Genomic DNA, 15298 nt, shown 5'->3' with positions numbered 1-15298 from the left:
CTGTTTCAAATCCTGTGAAATGGAAACAACTTCTAAATTTTTTCACAAAACTGATTTTTCCATTTTTCAACCACCTGTATTCATTACTAATTTGGTGAAAAGACATAAACTGCAACAAGAGAGCAGGTATGCTACTGAGTAGAGCTGCCAGAACATTTTGGAAATTCACAATTTCAATAATCTCATCAACATTTCAAATTTTGACCAGAAAAGGGGATTACATTTTTGTGAACATTTTGGCAAAAGTTACCTCCTCTTTTTTCAACAAGCTCTACCACTGAGTGTTTCACCAATGCCCCAATGGTACCACCTATGGAAGCCCAAGCCCAAATCCTATAGGGCTGGATTCTCCTTTTATTTACACTGGTTTTCTGCCACTGTAAGTGCACTGACTTCAATGGAGTTTCTTGATTTACTCCAGCATATGCAAGTACAGAATCAGGCCCTCTGATTTCAATGAGAGTAATCTAGGCCCCATGTTTCAGGAAAACTAGAGTGTAAATAGTTTTTCTATAGATAAAGTTACTCTTTTCACATCTTAATAGTTTCCTAGCGGTGAATGAACTGGTTCTGAAAATACCATTTTTATTTCATAAATAGACATTATGCACTATTACATGACATCACAGGATAGAAAGTAGAGTCTCAAATAACAATTCTTTTTTCCAACAAGGCCCTGCATTAAAGAAAATTGGGAAATGAAAGCATATAGTTTTAGGTCAAGAGTAGTTACCAGCCGCTAGTCCATATGGGAATTAAGAGGGGGCAAATAATAATTACCTCATACATTACTTAATTGAAAACAAAATAGCTTCCATTAAAAAAATAGTCCAGCCTCCCTTACCATCCTCTTAGCTTTAAATACCAAATGTTTTGAAACCTTTCCCTCACTGCTGTTCCTCAGGGAAATCCAGAGCCTCAGCTGAGGAGAGCTGACATCAGTATCAGAAAGGATTTGTTCCACCATGGGATCTGACCTCCAAATGCTGAGAGTATCCCAAGAGCTGCTGGCCATTCTCATCTCCCAGTGCAGAGCATGGTCTTGCTTTTATTGAAATCAATGGCAAATTACCCATTGAATTGAATGGGGTGGTTTGAACAGAAGTTGAGGGCACTCTAAGAACTGAGGTCATTATGTGTGAGCTGATGATGCAACCACCATGGTAAAAGTTATGCTACAGTTCATGGCCGAGAGTAGTTCAAATACATCAAATATCCTTTGGCACATATTCATTCAAATAAAAATAATGAATTCTCACTGGCTGTTTTGTGTTTTCTTTTGTGATTATTCGATCAAACCAGTATACTGCAGGAATGTTCATGAAAACAGTGAATTTTAAAAGTTTATTAGAGAACACTGGAGAAGAATGAACTAATATTCTCAGAGGAAACCCATTTCTATGAGTTACACTGATCCAGTCAGGGAACAGTGACATTGCCATGTGACCGAAGGGTCCACTCAGAACAAACTGACACAGCTCAAATTTCATAAATCAATTATTCACAATGAACTTCTCAAAAAGAATCCACAGATCACGACAAACTGTTTGCAAATATGTGTCTGTAGACTAAACTTCCAGTAAAATAAATGAAATCAGATGCTGCTCAAACACAATTTGTTTGAATGGGACAGCAAGGCTAAATTCCATCAGTGGATTATGAATTATCCACTCAGCTCTACTCTGACCTCACCGGGAGGGTGAAACAAATCATACTGTGTCATGGGAAACACCACAATGACCATGGCTCATACAGTACCTGTTTAAAGAAGTTTGTCACCGTAAGAGTAGCTGGTCTAAAGCTAGTAAGGTTGCAAGTTTCATCTCCACTGGTTGTCCTTTCTAATGAACGCCTTCCAACAATACTGGAATTCCGTCTCTCTGACCAAGATCCTTTGCGTTCTAAAACAAAATGAATAAAAACTAAGAGAACTACATTTGTTTCAAGCAGATTTTCTACACAAGAAGATAACTGCTGCATTCAAAAATTATGCAATAAGCATGATAGAAGAGGTGGTTATGCTAAGACAATCACACTCCTGAGGCATCAGGAAGCTATGAAGCACAGCTGAATACCTCTGCTCCTTTCATAGCAACCTCACCCCAGTGCCTTATTGCTATTATAAAAGTCTTTATTGTGTGGAGATTTATGTATTTCTCTTGTGCTGAAAGATGATGAAGTTGGCAGTTTTGGGGATGCTGAAGAGCAGTTTCAGATGAGCTGTGTGGTTCACAAAGATTAATCCACTCCTTTGGAAAATGTTCATCAGCCTACAACCCTCTTCAGTCTTAGCAGCCTGGATATAAATAGCATATAACAGATGGTTTGCTTGTAAAATTCTTGAAAGATAAACCTATTTGTTACCAGAGCCTTGTCCTTTTTATTTCAACCCTTTTCCAGGACTGTTACAAAGGCGGGGGGGAGGGGAAGCGGGGGAAACAAGCTGATAAAAGGAAAGAGCAGTGGATATAGGGCCTGATCTAAAGCCCATTGAAGTCAACAGAAAGACTCTTATTGACTTCAATGGGATTTAGCTCAGGCAAATATTCCCTTATGAAAATGCAGGATATACTGTACCTCCTGTGCCAATTTCTACTTCTGTGGAATCTCTCTCCAAACTTCCAGCACTGCTGACTATGTTCATTAAATGAATGGCTGTCCAGGCAAAAGGCATTCGATATTTGCCTAGTCTTTGGCAAAACTGTTCTGCTTGGCTTTTCAACTTTTCCAGTTTCTCCTTATTCTGCAAACAAAACATTAATTCCAACTGATTAAAAAAAAAAAGGAAGGGGAAGCCAGCCTCTGTTTATCAAAAACGTTTCTGAGTGCTTTGTCCATGCAAAATAATAACAATTATTTTTACACCGATCTCTAGTATAATAAATAAATAATGATAATAATAATACTTTGCACTTCCGTAGCACTGTCTATCCGAGTATTCCCAAGTGCTTTACAAACAGTAAGGAATTTAGCCTCAGAACACTCTCATCCTGTAGAGCAGTGATGGTCTAAAGGAGAAGCTGATTTAATGTTCCTAAGCTTCCAGACACTGCCAGTTCAAATCACTTGGCCCTCTGCCCTCACAAGGCAGCTAAATTATACTCCAGGAAGTCCACTAGGGATTTCATTATTACTACTGATTTTATGAGGTGATACTATGGTGAAAGGAGCACCATAAAACCCTAAAATAATAATACCATCTATCTTTTATATAGCACTTTTCTTCAGTGCTTTACACAGGAGGTCACTGTCTTTATCCCCATTTTACACATGGGGAAACTGAGGCAGAAAGCGATTAAAGAGGCTTGCCCACGGTCATATAAAGTCTGTGGTAGAGCCCGAAACAGAATTCAGGCTTCCTGTCTCCCAGTCCTGTGCCTTTAACATGCAGGTCCCAATTCATCAAGACATGACTTTAACCACATGCATAGTCCTTCGACTTCCATGGAAATCCTCACATGATTAAAATTAGACATGTGCTTAGGTATCTTGCTGCAACAAGGCCTTCCAAACACGTCTTGCCCAAAATTCCCAAAGCACCTGTCTAACTGATTCCAAAATACAATATACATGCGGGGACATGTCACTCATCACAGAAATGCACCCATCACCATGGTATCTGAACGCTTAGGGAGCATCATTGCATAAGAGTCCAGAAGAGAAAGTGAACATCAACTTTGCCATCTGGAACTATGAAGGAATTTTAGGCAGGCAGAACTGAAGTAGAATTTAGTTAGCAACCACAGGTTTGCAGTCTTAGCTCTTGGAAATGTAAGGTGACAGATTTGAGGATCACATGCAGGCAGAACATCCATTTATGGTGCATCCAGGCTTCACCATTTCCTTTTGCTTTTCACTTCATCTGCAACGCTCATTCAGGAAATCAGAAGTAAATTAAATGATAAGCAAGAGAAGATGCCATGCACCACCTCATTCTATATTCCATTAGATCAGGAGGGGTCTTCCTTAAAATGGCTGTGAAATCATTTTTTAAAATTAAATTGTACAAAAACTGACTGAGCTTGAGTAAAGTTTTACAGCTCTAAACTGTAGCTCTTCTAAAGATACAATGGAGATTTCCCATTCTATAGCCATTGTTGATCTTGGAGTAACCTACAAAGGAAAAGATCAAAGAAATGCCACAGCACAAGTTGTCTCTTAGATGCTACTAATATTCCTGTCTGTTCCTGAAAGCCAACAAAATCAATGCACTCCCTTCTAGCCTCTGATCCACAGTAATTTACCATATCCAGGCTTGCACAATCACCACTTTAACAGCTCAGAGTTCATTAAAAATTATGGTATTCTTCTGAGCTATGAAAACTAGTTCCAAGTCTTCTGCAGTGCAGCTAGGGTTTCCACAGTAAAGAATCTGGTTGTACAGGGGGGAAGCAAGGGAGGAAAGGTAGGAATTCACCGGAAGTGTGGCCCAAGAGGCCAAGCCTTTTGCTGCGCTTCATTACACATAACTAAAAAAATATTAGAGACAAAAATATACATTGTCTCTTTTTGTTCATTTGGCTACTTTGTACACACAACAGGAGCACTGGGATTACAGTTTGTTTCATGATAGTCAGTTTCCCCCGCAATGTGTGGGTGGATCTTCCACACAACATCAGAAGAGAGGAAAACATTTTAAGAAAACAGGAAAACATGGTTGTAAAAGCACCACAATTCAAACGCTAGCAGGGGAACTCCCCAGCAGCTGTGATACTGGGATTATTTTATAATTCCCTTTTCGAATTTGACAAGATTCCTAGTTAAAGGTATTGTTTTAATAACAGGAATAGCAGGAACCGGGACAAACCCACAGTAAAGGAAAATAAGGTCAATACATTTAATTAAAATATGAATGATTAAACTTCAATATCTTCGGAAGTATCAGTGCCAACATTGCCTCTAAACTTCCAAAAATGCTTACCTTTGCCGCATCAGCTTCTTTAAAAATCATATAGGGCTCTGCGCATTCGCCAATATCCCCCTGTTGTAATACTTTTTCCAGCTGTGAAGAAACAAGGGATGTTAGTGAGGACAGGGACATGTATTTATCAGAGAATGGCAAATTAATTGAACACTCTATGTAGCTTAGACATGTTCAGAAGAATAGATATTCAAAAGAGCTGAAGCTTGTTTCCCTTTTGCACCTGCAAATTTAACTGTAGGTGTAAATCAAAGAACATGCTCCTTGGCCGGATAGTCGGAAGTGTGAGTAACCCAATTTTCACCCACAATTCAGCTGCAAGTGCAAAAATGAAGGTGCAAATTACAGCCTTCTAAAAGTTTAGCCAATTGCCAAGGGCTTTTAAAGAGTTACGTGTCAGATTCTTACTTCATGATTCTTCTGAATTTGGTTCTTCTCAATGTTATTTTATCTATATCGCAGTAGCACCTAAAGTTCTCAACCAGACTGGTGTCCCATTATGCAAGGCCCAGTACAAAGGTATAGAAAAATACTGTCCCTGCCCAAAGAGCCTGAAATATAGGAGATGAGACAAAACAGGTGGATCACACAAATGAGCAGTGAAGACAGGTGGGGACATATCAATTGGTTTAAAAAGAATCCCTGCCTTCACAAGCTAAGCATTGCATACTTGCCATTACTTAGACTGTAAGCTCTATGGGGGCATCTTTTTGTTCTGTGTTTGTACAGCGCCTGGCATAATAAGGCCTGGGCCATGACCAGGGCTTCTAGGTGGTACCATAATACAAATAATAAAGAAGAAGATTTACCATCATCCTTTGCATGCCCAGATTAGCTAGGATGGTTAGTTAGAAATGTTCAGATGCATAGCTAGTGATTTCATAATACGGGGGTAGGCAACCTATGGTACGCGTGCCGAAGGCGGCACGCGAGCTGATTTTCAGTGGCACTCACACTACCCGGGTCCTGGCCACCGGTCCAGGGGGTTCTGCATTTTAATTTAATTTTAAATGAAGCTTCTTAAACATTTTAAAAACCTTATTTACTTTACATACAACAATAGTTTAGTTATATATTATAGACTTATAGAAAGAGACCTTCTAAAAACATTAAAATGTATTACTGGCACGTGAAACCTTAAATTAGAGTGAATAAATGAAGACTCGGTACATCACTTCTGAAAGGTTGCCGACCCCTGTCCTAATACATAACAAAGCTAACACCTATGTGAAAATTCAACTGACAAGGTAAGCTATTTTTCTAGCTTATTTACTACTATTATCACATGACAAAAATCAAAATACCACTGTTAAATAAATGGCTACCAGCTGTGCTTACCTCACTGGGTTTACAAGCCCTTGTGTGCAATCACAAGCTCTTCTGGCTAGATCCTGATCTCAGTTACATGGTGTATATCTCTGCCTCTCATCTTGTAAAAATCAGCTACTGTACAAATGTAGACCCTGATTTTACAAGATATGCAATGACAAGTGTGGCAAATCTGGGATCAGAATATGACCTAAGCTACCAAACTCCTTGATCTTTCTTGGGACAATTTTGACTGAGCCACCATATTAACTTACTTCCAAAAGTTTAATCTATCTGTGCATACATTCAGAATCAATTTTTAAAACATAGCTTGCTATAGGGTGATGTAACCAATGGCTGCAAATAGAAAGGGCGTGTCACATTCCCTTTTCTCCACTGGGGAAGAATTCATGCTGGGATTGAGGTAGAGAATTTATCCAATTCCCAATTTCAGCGAGCTAGGGGATGAATGTCCCTCCCATTGGGGTGTTCTTCTAGCCAAATGAGAGGAGGAATAATGTTCTTTATCTTCACACTCCTTATTCCTGAAGTTACCAACACTACATTTCATGGGTCTAAGTTTCCACCTGGCCTTATCCCAGCCTCCCTCCAGGGAACCACAATTTTGCGGGTGCCAATAAAAAGTAGGTGCAATGTATATAATTTAGATGTTTATCTACTTGATCACGCTCACAGATCTGGTACTTAGATATCTTACATGACATATATTGTTCTTTCAATTACTGGCCAGGTTTGAAGATAGAGCCCTATACAGATGCTCCCCGAGTTACGTAAACTCGACGGACGCAAATCTGAGCTTAGGGAAAAAGTTCCGTAAACTAGAAATAGGAGGGGGTTTTTTGTTTTGTTTTGGGGTTTTTTGTGTAATGGTTGGAGATACATTTCCCTAGGGAACAGCAGTGAGGGAAAGGTTTCAAAACATTTGATATTTAAAGATAAGAGGATTAGAGACAAGTACTTTGATTTACCTTTCCCTGGGCACTAGTAATATTGTGTATCAACCACCATGGTTGTTTCAATTTGTTTGCCGTTTTAGTTTTTTGCATCTTATATTTACTTTTGTAAAGTCTGCTATGGACAGCATATTAGGATGTATTCATTAACATATACGCTGTTTCATTGTATAAGTAACTATGAATGAAATGCATTAGCATCTCAAATATACACTCAATACCAAATCACAATACTTTTTAGAATACTGAAGCCTCTGTGCATGATAACTTTGAAGTCTATTTAAGGAAACTCTCCCCTTTCAACTGTGTGTGAAAGGAGAAACTGTTAAAATGATACACTAACTAGGCAAAAAATGGAAATAGAATCGTGGGATGAAATGCAACATTATCGGCACACTACATACTTAGGTCACAGTTAAAAAATTCTATTTAATTGTCAATGGGATTTAGGCTCCCAAGTGTCCAAGGCTCCCACTTTTCAAAATGAGATTTAGGCTCTGAAATCAGTTAGGCATTGCAACACCAAGTGCAGCAATGCCTAAGTCTCTAGGTATCTGAGGCTCAGTAGAACTTCAGAGGGAGTCTCCTGATAAGATCGTTTTGAAAACGCTCCTAGGTGCCTATCTACATCTTTAGGTGCCTAAATATCTTTGAAAATCTGGCCCTAGGTCACTTTTGAATATGGTACTTAGGTTCATATGCATCTTTTTAAAAATTTTACCCAGTAGCTTCTCTATCATTTTAACGCTCCATCAAACTGTTTCCTTTCACAGAAAATAGCAGTCCCTAAAAGCAGCTATGCACTAGGCTGTTTTCTAGGGTTTTCAATATTAAAACCAGCCTACTTCTCCACTGGAGAGTGTCTGATATAAAAATGTTTAACATAAAAAGATCATTTGAAATGGGAATACCCCATGACCATCACCCAGGGACAAAATTTGCCTCAATACATTTGAGTCACAGGTCGGTGTGGTCTACAGGTCCTAGTTTTTTATTTAAAATAAACAAGGAACAATGACATCACACACACACTTCTTACCTTTATTACCAGAAAGACATCCTGAGAGGGATAAGTAATAGAAAAGATGGCTGATCTGGCCAGAGTGGTAATGGCAGCAGGTGGGACATGAGGACGCAGCATTCCTTTCATTTGTTCAGAGTTTAAATCAAAGTAGAAGTTCTCTGAAATCTAAGGGAGATGTTAGCTAGCTCTAGATGTTTGTTACACTTTATAGTGAACTCTTCAGGAACACCCCCGGCAATTTGAAAACATTTCTGAAAAAGACTGCACAATGGCCCCTGTTGATATCACTTATTTAGCAAACAACACTACCAATCCATACTGTCTGAAGTCCAAAATAATCAGTTTCATAAAGGCAGACAATAGGGGGGAGAGGAAAGCAAAAAGAAAAGAACAACGTAAGTTATTTATAAAACCTACTGTCCCTCTCTCAAACATGATTCAGATCTCTTGATTAACTATTACAACAGTTTCAAAGTGTCAGAGAAGGAAATTATCTATAAGAGTAGTTTCCCCAGGCTAGGCTGAAACACAAAAATAGCATGGCATGGGCTGAGTAACCTTAATACACTGAAACATTCCACAGAGACACCAAATACTAGTGACTGTAGTAAGATTCCAATGCCAAAAGGAGTAACATGCCATTATCAACAGCAGAGGTCACTAAAGCCACTTCAAGAACATACCACATGAAAGAAAATGACTGAAATGATAAGATGATCAAAACTGGCCTGTGAAATGTGACTGAAAAATTAAGCCAAGTTCACAAAGTCGACCTACTCACATTTAAAAGACTATTTGAGACAGTCAAGCATTTGAGGGACAGTGTCAAAACATATACTTTCTTTTTAAAAATATCTTTACCTTGGTTACTAACAATATCTTGGATTATGAAAACCAAAAGAATTTTCAAAATCTAGCTTACTTCTCACTACTTACACTCCATTCACTTTGCATTTCACTCAACTTGAACTGCAAAAACAGACCGGTCAGTTTTGTTTCTAGTTTCAGTTTCCTATTCTCATGCACTAGCAAAATGTTATTTGGATTGACAACATGCCAGGGCAATGTTTGAATCACCCAAAAAAAATAAAAAGGTTTAAAAAAAAATCTTTATTTTTTAGTTTAAGTTTTCCATTCATACATTTTGAACCTGAAACTAGCTGACAGTGTCCCTTTACAGGTATTCAGATTTAAGTTGCTTGCATATTTTTAGAAAATCATGTATGTTTGAATTGATGTGTCATTAAAGACAGAGAGAATGCACCTTTTTAAAATTTCTGTAATACCTTAACTTGGATCCTGAGCCTGCAAAATGTACATGTTTAAATACATGAGTAGTGCAACTGAAACCTATACTTTACTACTGGATGTCATACTTCCTATCATAAGTACTCCCATTGGCTTCATGGTAGGAAGTATTTGCAGGATCAAGGCCTTCAACCATAAGTTCTTTGGACACATCTTTAATGCTCATACACAAACATGTCACTGTGTAAGTAAAAAATAATAACTACATACCTTTTTCTTTTCTTTAACATCATACAAAGCCAAACTTGCAAAAATGGGTTCGATTTCAATTTCAAATCTTTAAGGGAAAAGACAAATAAATAAATTGATTTGACTTGGGTTTGACTCAAAACCAAAAACCTTGCAGGGTCCTAGAGCCCAAGCTCCAGCCAGGACCCGGAAGTCTACGCAGCAATGAAACAGCTCCACAGCCCAAGCCGCGGGTTTTTCTTTGCTGTGGAGACCTACCCAAAAAGGACCGGAATCTTATTACAGAATTCTTTCACATGAAAACAAATTCTGCTCATGCCAACATTAGCTCAGTCTGACTACTGGATATATGAAACTTAATAGTATCCTTTTTTGTCAGGCTTCTCTCTCTCTCTTCTTCAGTTGGCATTTCAGGAAAAGATACACAAGTGGCATCTGAAACAGCTGTCAGCAGGCAATGAAAACTAGACTATTTCTTCTTTCACAAGAGCAACTGATACGGGAAGAATTCCAGGGACTGATCCTGGTCTTGTTGATTTGCAGCGGTGTAGGATCAGAATCCTAAACTCAAGGTATGTATTTGGTTATCGTCTACTGGTACTATTGGAAGCAAAGGAAAGCAGTCTAGTGACTTCCTCGAAGAAAAGCAATGATTAACTGATATAGCTGGACCAATGGAAATGGAGGAACCTTAGCTTCTGTGACGAGAATTCACTGTACACATAGACATAATCAAAACGGCTCATTAACAATGTCAAGCTATTTTGAAAGTGACACTGTCACTTACCAACACTAGTTATCAGGAAGTGTCCCTGACTTTCCTGAAAGAGGAACTGTTAGAAGTAAGATCTTGGGGTTTGGTTTCTGTGTTTTGGTTTCCAATTACTGTTGACAACTACGTAAACAGAAATCTTTTTTTTTTTTAAATGTTAAGTGCATGTTTCTATATACAGCAAAAATAGATAATTACAAGGATAAAAATCAAAGGAACGAGGCTCACTCTTCATTAGAGGGACATTCTGGAACAGGCTGTATATTACTAAAGAGGAATATTCTCAAAAGACTAAATATAGCAGAATAGAGGTACCACATGAAGCTGTATGGACAGTCTAATTATCCTTTACCTTTTAGATAGAGGGAAGCAGGGCTGGCTTATTTGTTGGCTCCTATTTGGCTCAATGTATTGTTTGCAATGCTTGCCTTTTGGTTTGCATTTCTGCAGTGTGTGATCAGACTGAATGCTGACTTTGTTTCAAAGTATGAAATCAGCTCAAAGACTTTTATTTATTGGTATCACAGCATACCAGAGGTTTGATGTTTGAGACTCACTTTCAAACATAATCCCTTCTAATCAGCACAGACAAGAATTGTGCCCGTCCCAGGAAATAACCCACCTGACCCTCCCCACCTGCCCGCAAAAAACACACAAAAATAGTCCAATCATCTATTGCTTCCACAGTAAAAATGGATGCTTTAGAGTCAAATTCTGTCTTTGGTTGAACACATGGGCCTGTAAAAAGAATCAGGCTCCGTTGGGATCTCTTTCATGCTGGGGAAAATTTTCAAACAGAAATTAATCTATCACTCATTCTTTGTATAGCTTTTCTTGCCATGCTTGTGTATTATCAAAAGATAATTTTTTCAAAAGATATATGGAGGGGCTGCTATGTGTCTAGTGGTTGGAGCAGGAGACTGGGACTCAGAACAGCTAACCTAGAATTGGTAAAATTTCTGAATCACAACCATTTTCATCTGAAAAAGTTTCCAATTTTCAATGGAAACATTTTTGGCTAAATTTCTTGACCGGCTCCATAGCTGGTTAGAAAACTAAAAACAATTTTTCTAAGGATTTGCATCAACTTTTTTTTAAAACGCTTGGCATCTGAATTTTTTTCTTCCATGAGAATTTGCCACCTAGATCTCTTATTCCCAGATCCAGCTCTGACTGAACATGTGGTCTTGGACAAGTCAATTTCTCTGGGTTGATAACCTCCCATCTGTAAAATAGGGGAAAATAGCACCTACCTTATGGTAGTTTATATTTGTAAATATATAATATGTAATATATACCATCTATTATTACAGATGGTATTATATTATATTATTATATATATTATATTATTATATTTGATAGCATCTTTGAAATCCCTGGATTAAAGAGTCTAACAAAGTGCAAATAATCATGGGTGTGAATAATAATCAAGTGTCCATCTTTCATCAGAGGTGTAATGATACTCCATTGATGAAATTATATTCATTCCAAAGACAAGTTTGATGCCACTATTCAAAGTTATGACTTTGCTGTATGGCCATGCAGTCAAGGCAGTTGAGTATTCACACCACAAATATGTGAAAACTAATTGGCAAGGGAACAGAGCAAATGATTGTTCAAGTTAGTTACTGTTGTGTAATTGTTCACTTCTCTAGTTAGACCCAGTGTGCCATTTCAGAACCTGTCTGATTCCTGGGGTATATGCTTTTGAAATGAACGAATGGTCCCAAGAGCAAAGGCATATTTTAGTAGATAAGCAGCAATCTGGATTCCTGTATCAGACAGCAGTATGTCCACTAACTTATTTCCACTAAATACAGCTATTTTTGGAGAAGTAGCTTAACTGCTACGGCATATTATGTTGTTCTAGCTCATGACATCACCCAGTAAAAGAAAAGGCAGAAATAGCAGCTCATCTCTAAGGCTCTATCAGGTCCCAAAGTGTTTTACCTGCAGGAGGTAAGTCCCACCTATGTCTCAGTTATGAGGGTCAATGTAGTCTAACTTGAGCTCTCTAACAAGAAGGCTTGACCTAACTGAGGACACAGAATCTGAATACAGCAGTGTGGAAAATCAGTTTTGTACTTTATTTCTCTAAGGAAATAACAGTAAAATTTTACCTTGTGTTATTAGAGAAGAGTTATAGGCAATGATCCAGCTGCAGGTAACCCTATATTCAGGAGCTTCACTTCATTAAACTTGTTTAACAGGTTTCTATTCCTCCAGTTAAAGCTTGCTAAGTGTATAAAGACTTAGCTCTTAAAGTGACACAAGTCAAGGTTGTTGAGCCTCAACCTTCACATAACCCTGCCAGTTGTCTCACACTGTAAAGCCTCATCTTAAAAATCTGCAGCAATGTTTTCATTATGATTATTTAAAAAAATTAATAAATAAAACAACCTTTGCTACAGGGCAAAAAACAAAATGCCTGACTTACTCCAAGGCCCAGTGTAACAAATCGAGCATGTGTGGGCTCGTGATAGGTGTTAGGGCACATCCACAGATTTGTCTACAATGGATGTACAGTGAGCTGGGGAAACATAAGTGTTTTCTGTTTCACACACTTACCACAAAGGTTTGACACATAAAATTGGCTGATGTGAGTTCCATAATATTGCACAACTAATGACAATACAATACATGCCTTTTTCAGCCTAAGAACAATCTTAACTGTGTCCCTTTAAGTAAGGGGTCACCAATGGAGTTACTCCCGGTAAACATTGGAATAACAGCTGAATCTGACCCTATATTAAAATAATACTTACTTAAGAGACAAACACTTCACAAGAAGTCTCTGACCAAAATGTTCTTTGGGTACTTCTGGGACACAAAGCCGTTCAACAGGCTCCTCCTGGAATTTGTCACAGAAGCAGTCATTTACACGCGGGTCATTGCTACACTCCAATCGTATCATTAAAAAGCTAATCCAGGTTCAGATTTTTTTTCTTCTAAGACATAAGTAACAATTTAATCCTCAAGATTTAACTGCATGTTGCATTCACTGTGACTATAAATAAGAGCTAAGGGATTTAATTTAGGGTATCTGCATAATAGGGGACTGGAGATCTATAAAGAAAAAGGGTCTTTGGAAAGTAATATCCTTGGCTAGTTCATGTGCTCAAAACATACGCTACTTCAGGCAAATTGGAATACAGTTTTATGGAAATTAAATTGAGATGATCTTATTTCCTTAGTACTTTAAATCCATGGTAATTTGACTTTGTCCCACATTCCCCTTATTCCCTATGTTTTCTTTCTAGACTAGTTCACTCCACGTTCACTCAAAATACCTCATCTGGTGCTGGATGCAATGCAAAAAGCTCCTTGTGTCTGTTTGACTTCCTCTGGTCATCATTTTGATGGTCGATTTCCTCATTTGGGGTTCGGTCAAGTAGGTTTGGAAGAAGAGCATCAGGAAGGGAGTTCTTCAGATCAAAAATACTGCATGCCCAGCTGCCCCGTGGAGTATCATCTATTGACATTGAACGCCTTTTAAGGTCATCCTGAGATTTAACAAATTAAATGTAATTAATAATGCAATAGGGAAGGAGTCGTATTTTTAAAACATGGCTATCAAGTAGCTTTTACATGGCAGGGTTTTAAGGCACATTACTTGTTCATCCTGGTAACTGTTGCCATCTGGAGCCTCATCCGACTCAAAGATCTGTTTGGGGAGCCCTTTTTGCCTCTCTTTCTGTTTGTCTAATGTGTTGGGATTAAATCCGGTTCCCAGTTTGTGATATCTATTCAAAACAGAATATTTCAAGTAATTTTTATCCTTCTCAACCCCATCCCCGAATAAGCATAATAGAGCATATACAGTATTATCACAGCACCATTTTAAATTATAAATCACTCCCAGAAATATTTGTTGTCATCCTTAACAATAAGCTTGCAATTATGTGTGCTGCTGTGTGGAAGATCCAGGTTTATTTCCTGTTCTCAGTCACTTCTTGCTCTGCACTGGACTGGGAATGATTCATGTCACTCCACGCCAATATGATTCCATTAACATACAAAACAGTACTGACTAGCTTTGAAAGGAAATCCTATGTAGTAGGCCCAAGTAACCTGAGTGGAAAATATGGTGATTGTAAAGCTGGACCTAAAGGTGGAGTGGGTTAAACTGGCTAAAAGTGTGGGGATGAAACAGCCTTTGGGGTTCACAGATAACCAGGCTAGGGAAAACATGGATATCTTGAAAGCTATGGGCCAAATTAGGTCTGATCCTGTGAAGTGCTGAGTAATATGCTAAGTGACCTCAAATTCCAATTAAATTTGAATAATACAGGCCCTGGTACTATTACGATTTATCAGTCAGCTACACAGTGTTTTATCCGGATTATCTGAATGTGCAAAGCAAAGACTCAAAAGTATTACATTTCAGTCACTGCTTAGCTGATAAAAGTAAAATTTGTTTTAATCATAGCTTCATTCAATGCTTTCTAGGACAGCTGCCTCCAGGGTAGGGTAGCAAATTATTGCAAAGGTCAGCATTAGGAAAACCTATTGTTTTCTCAGACAATGAGAGAAAATGGGTTTACTATTTCCAGCACAATTAGAGCACTCAATCAAGAGAACCAAGTGCCCACTAAATGCGCTGGGCACAGAGAACTGCAAACAAAGATATTGGAATAAGGGATTTCTCCCCAGTTATGTTCTGCAGGATCAGAGGGGAGACATGTCAGAAGCCTCTTTTTATAGCATCCTTCTAATCTAGATAAGAAGGGCTGGATTTAGCTCCAACCAAAGCTAGGTCAATGCCACTCTAACCACGGACCTGAAGGGACTGCTTACGAACA

The 15298-nt window shown here is 38.3% G+C and overlaps 1 protein-coding gene across 5 annotated transcripts in view; it reads right to left on the bottom strand.

Annotated features, from left to right (window-relative positions):
* Nucleotides 1-15298, bottom strand: part of DOCK7 (dedicator of cytokinesis 7) — a 172089-nt gene that overhangs the window by 100042 nt on the left and 56749 nt on the right. For all 5 annotated transcript variants that reach the window (XM_054036949.1, XM_054036945.1, XM_054036946.1 and 2 more), the window contains exons 5-12: nt 14110-14239; nt 13787-13999; nt 13262-13347; nt 9746-9812; nt 8243-8392; nt 4922-5002; nt 2578-2743; nt 1759-1901 (exon numbers count right to left, since the gene is read on the bottom strand). In XM_054036949.1, coding sequence (XP_053892924.1) covers nt 1759-1901; nt 2578-2743; nt 4922-5002; nt 8243-8392; nt 9746-9812; nt 13262-13347; nt 13787-13999; nt 14110-14239 — 1036 coding nt within the window. The remainder of the gene's footprint in view (nt 1-1758; nt 1902-2577; nt 2744-4921; nt 5003-8242; nt 8393-9745; nt 9813-13261; nt 13348-13786; nt 14000-14109; nt 14240-15298) is intronic.

Source organism: Malaclemys terrapin, chromosome 8 (genome assembly GCF_027887155.1).
Source record: "Malaclemys terrapin pileata isolate rMalTer1 chromosome 8, rMalTer1.hap1, whole genome shotgun sequence".
In the NCBI taxonomy this organism is placed as follows: Eukaryota; Metazoa; Chordata; order Testudines; family Emydidae; genus Malaclemys; species Malaclemys terrapin.
Note: the sequence above shows the minus strand (reverse complement) of the source record. Positions and strands in the feature narration are given on the sequence as shown.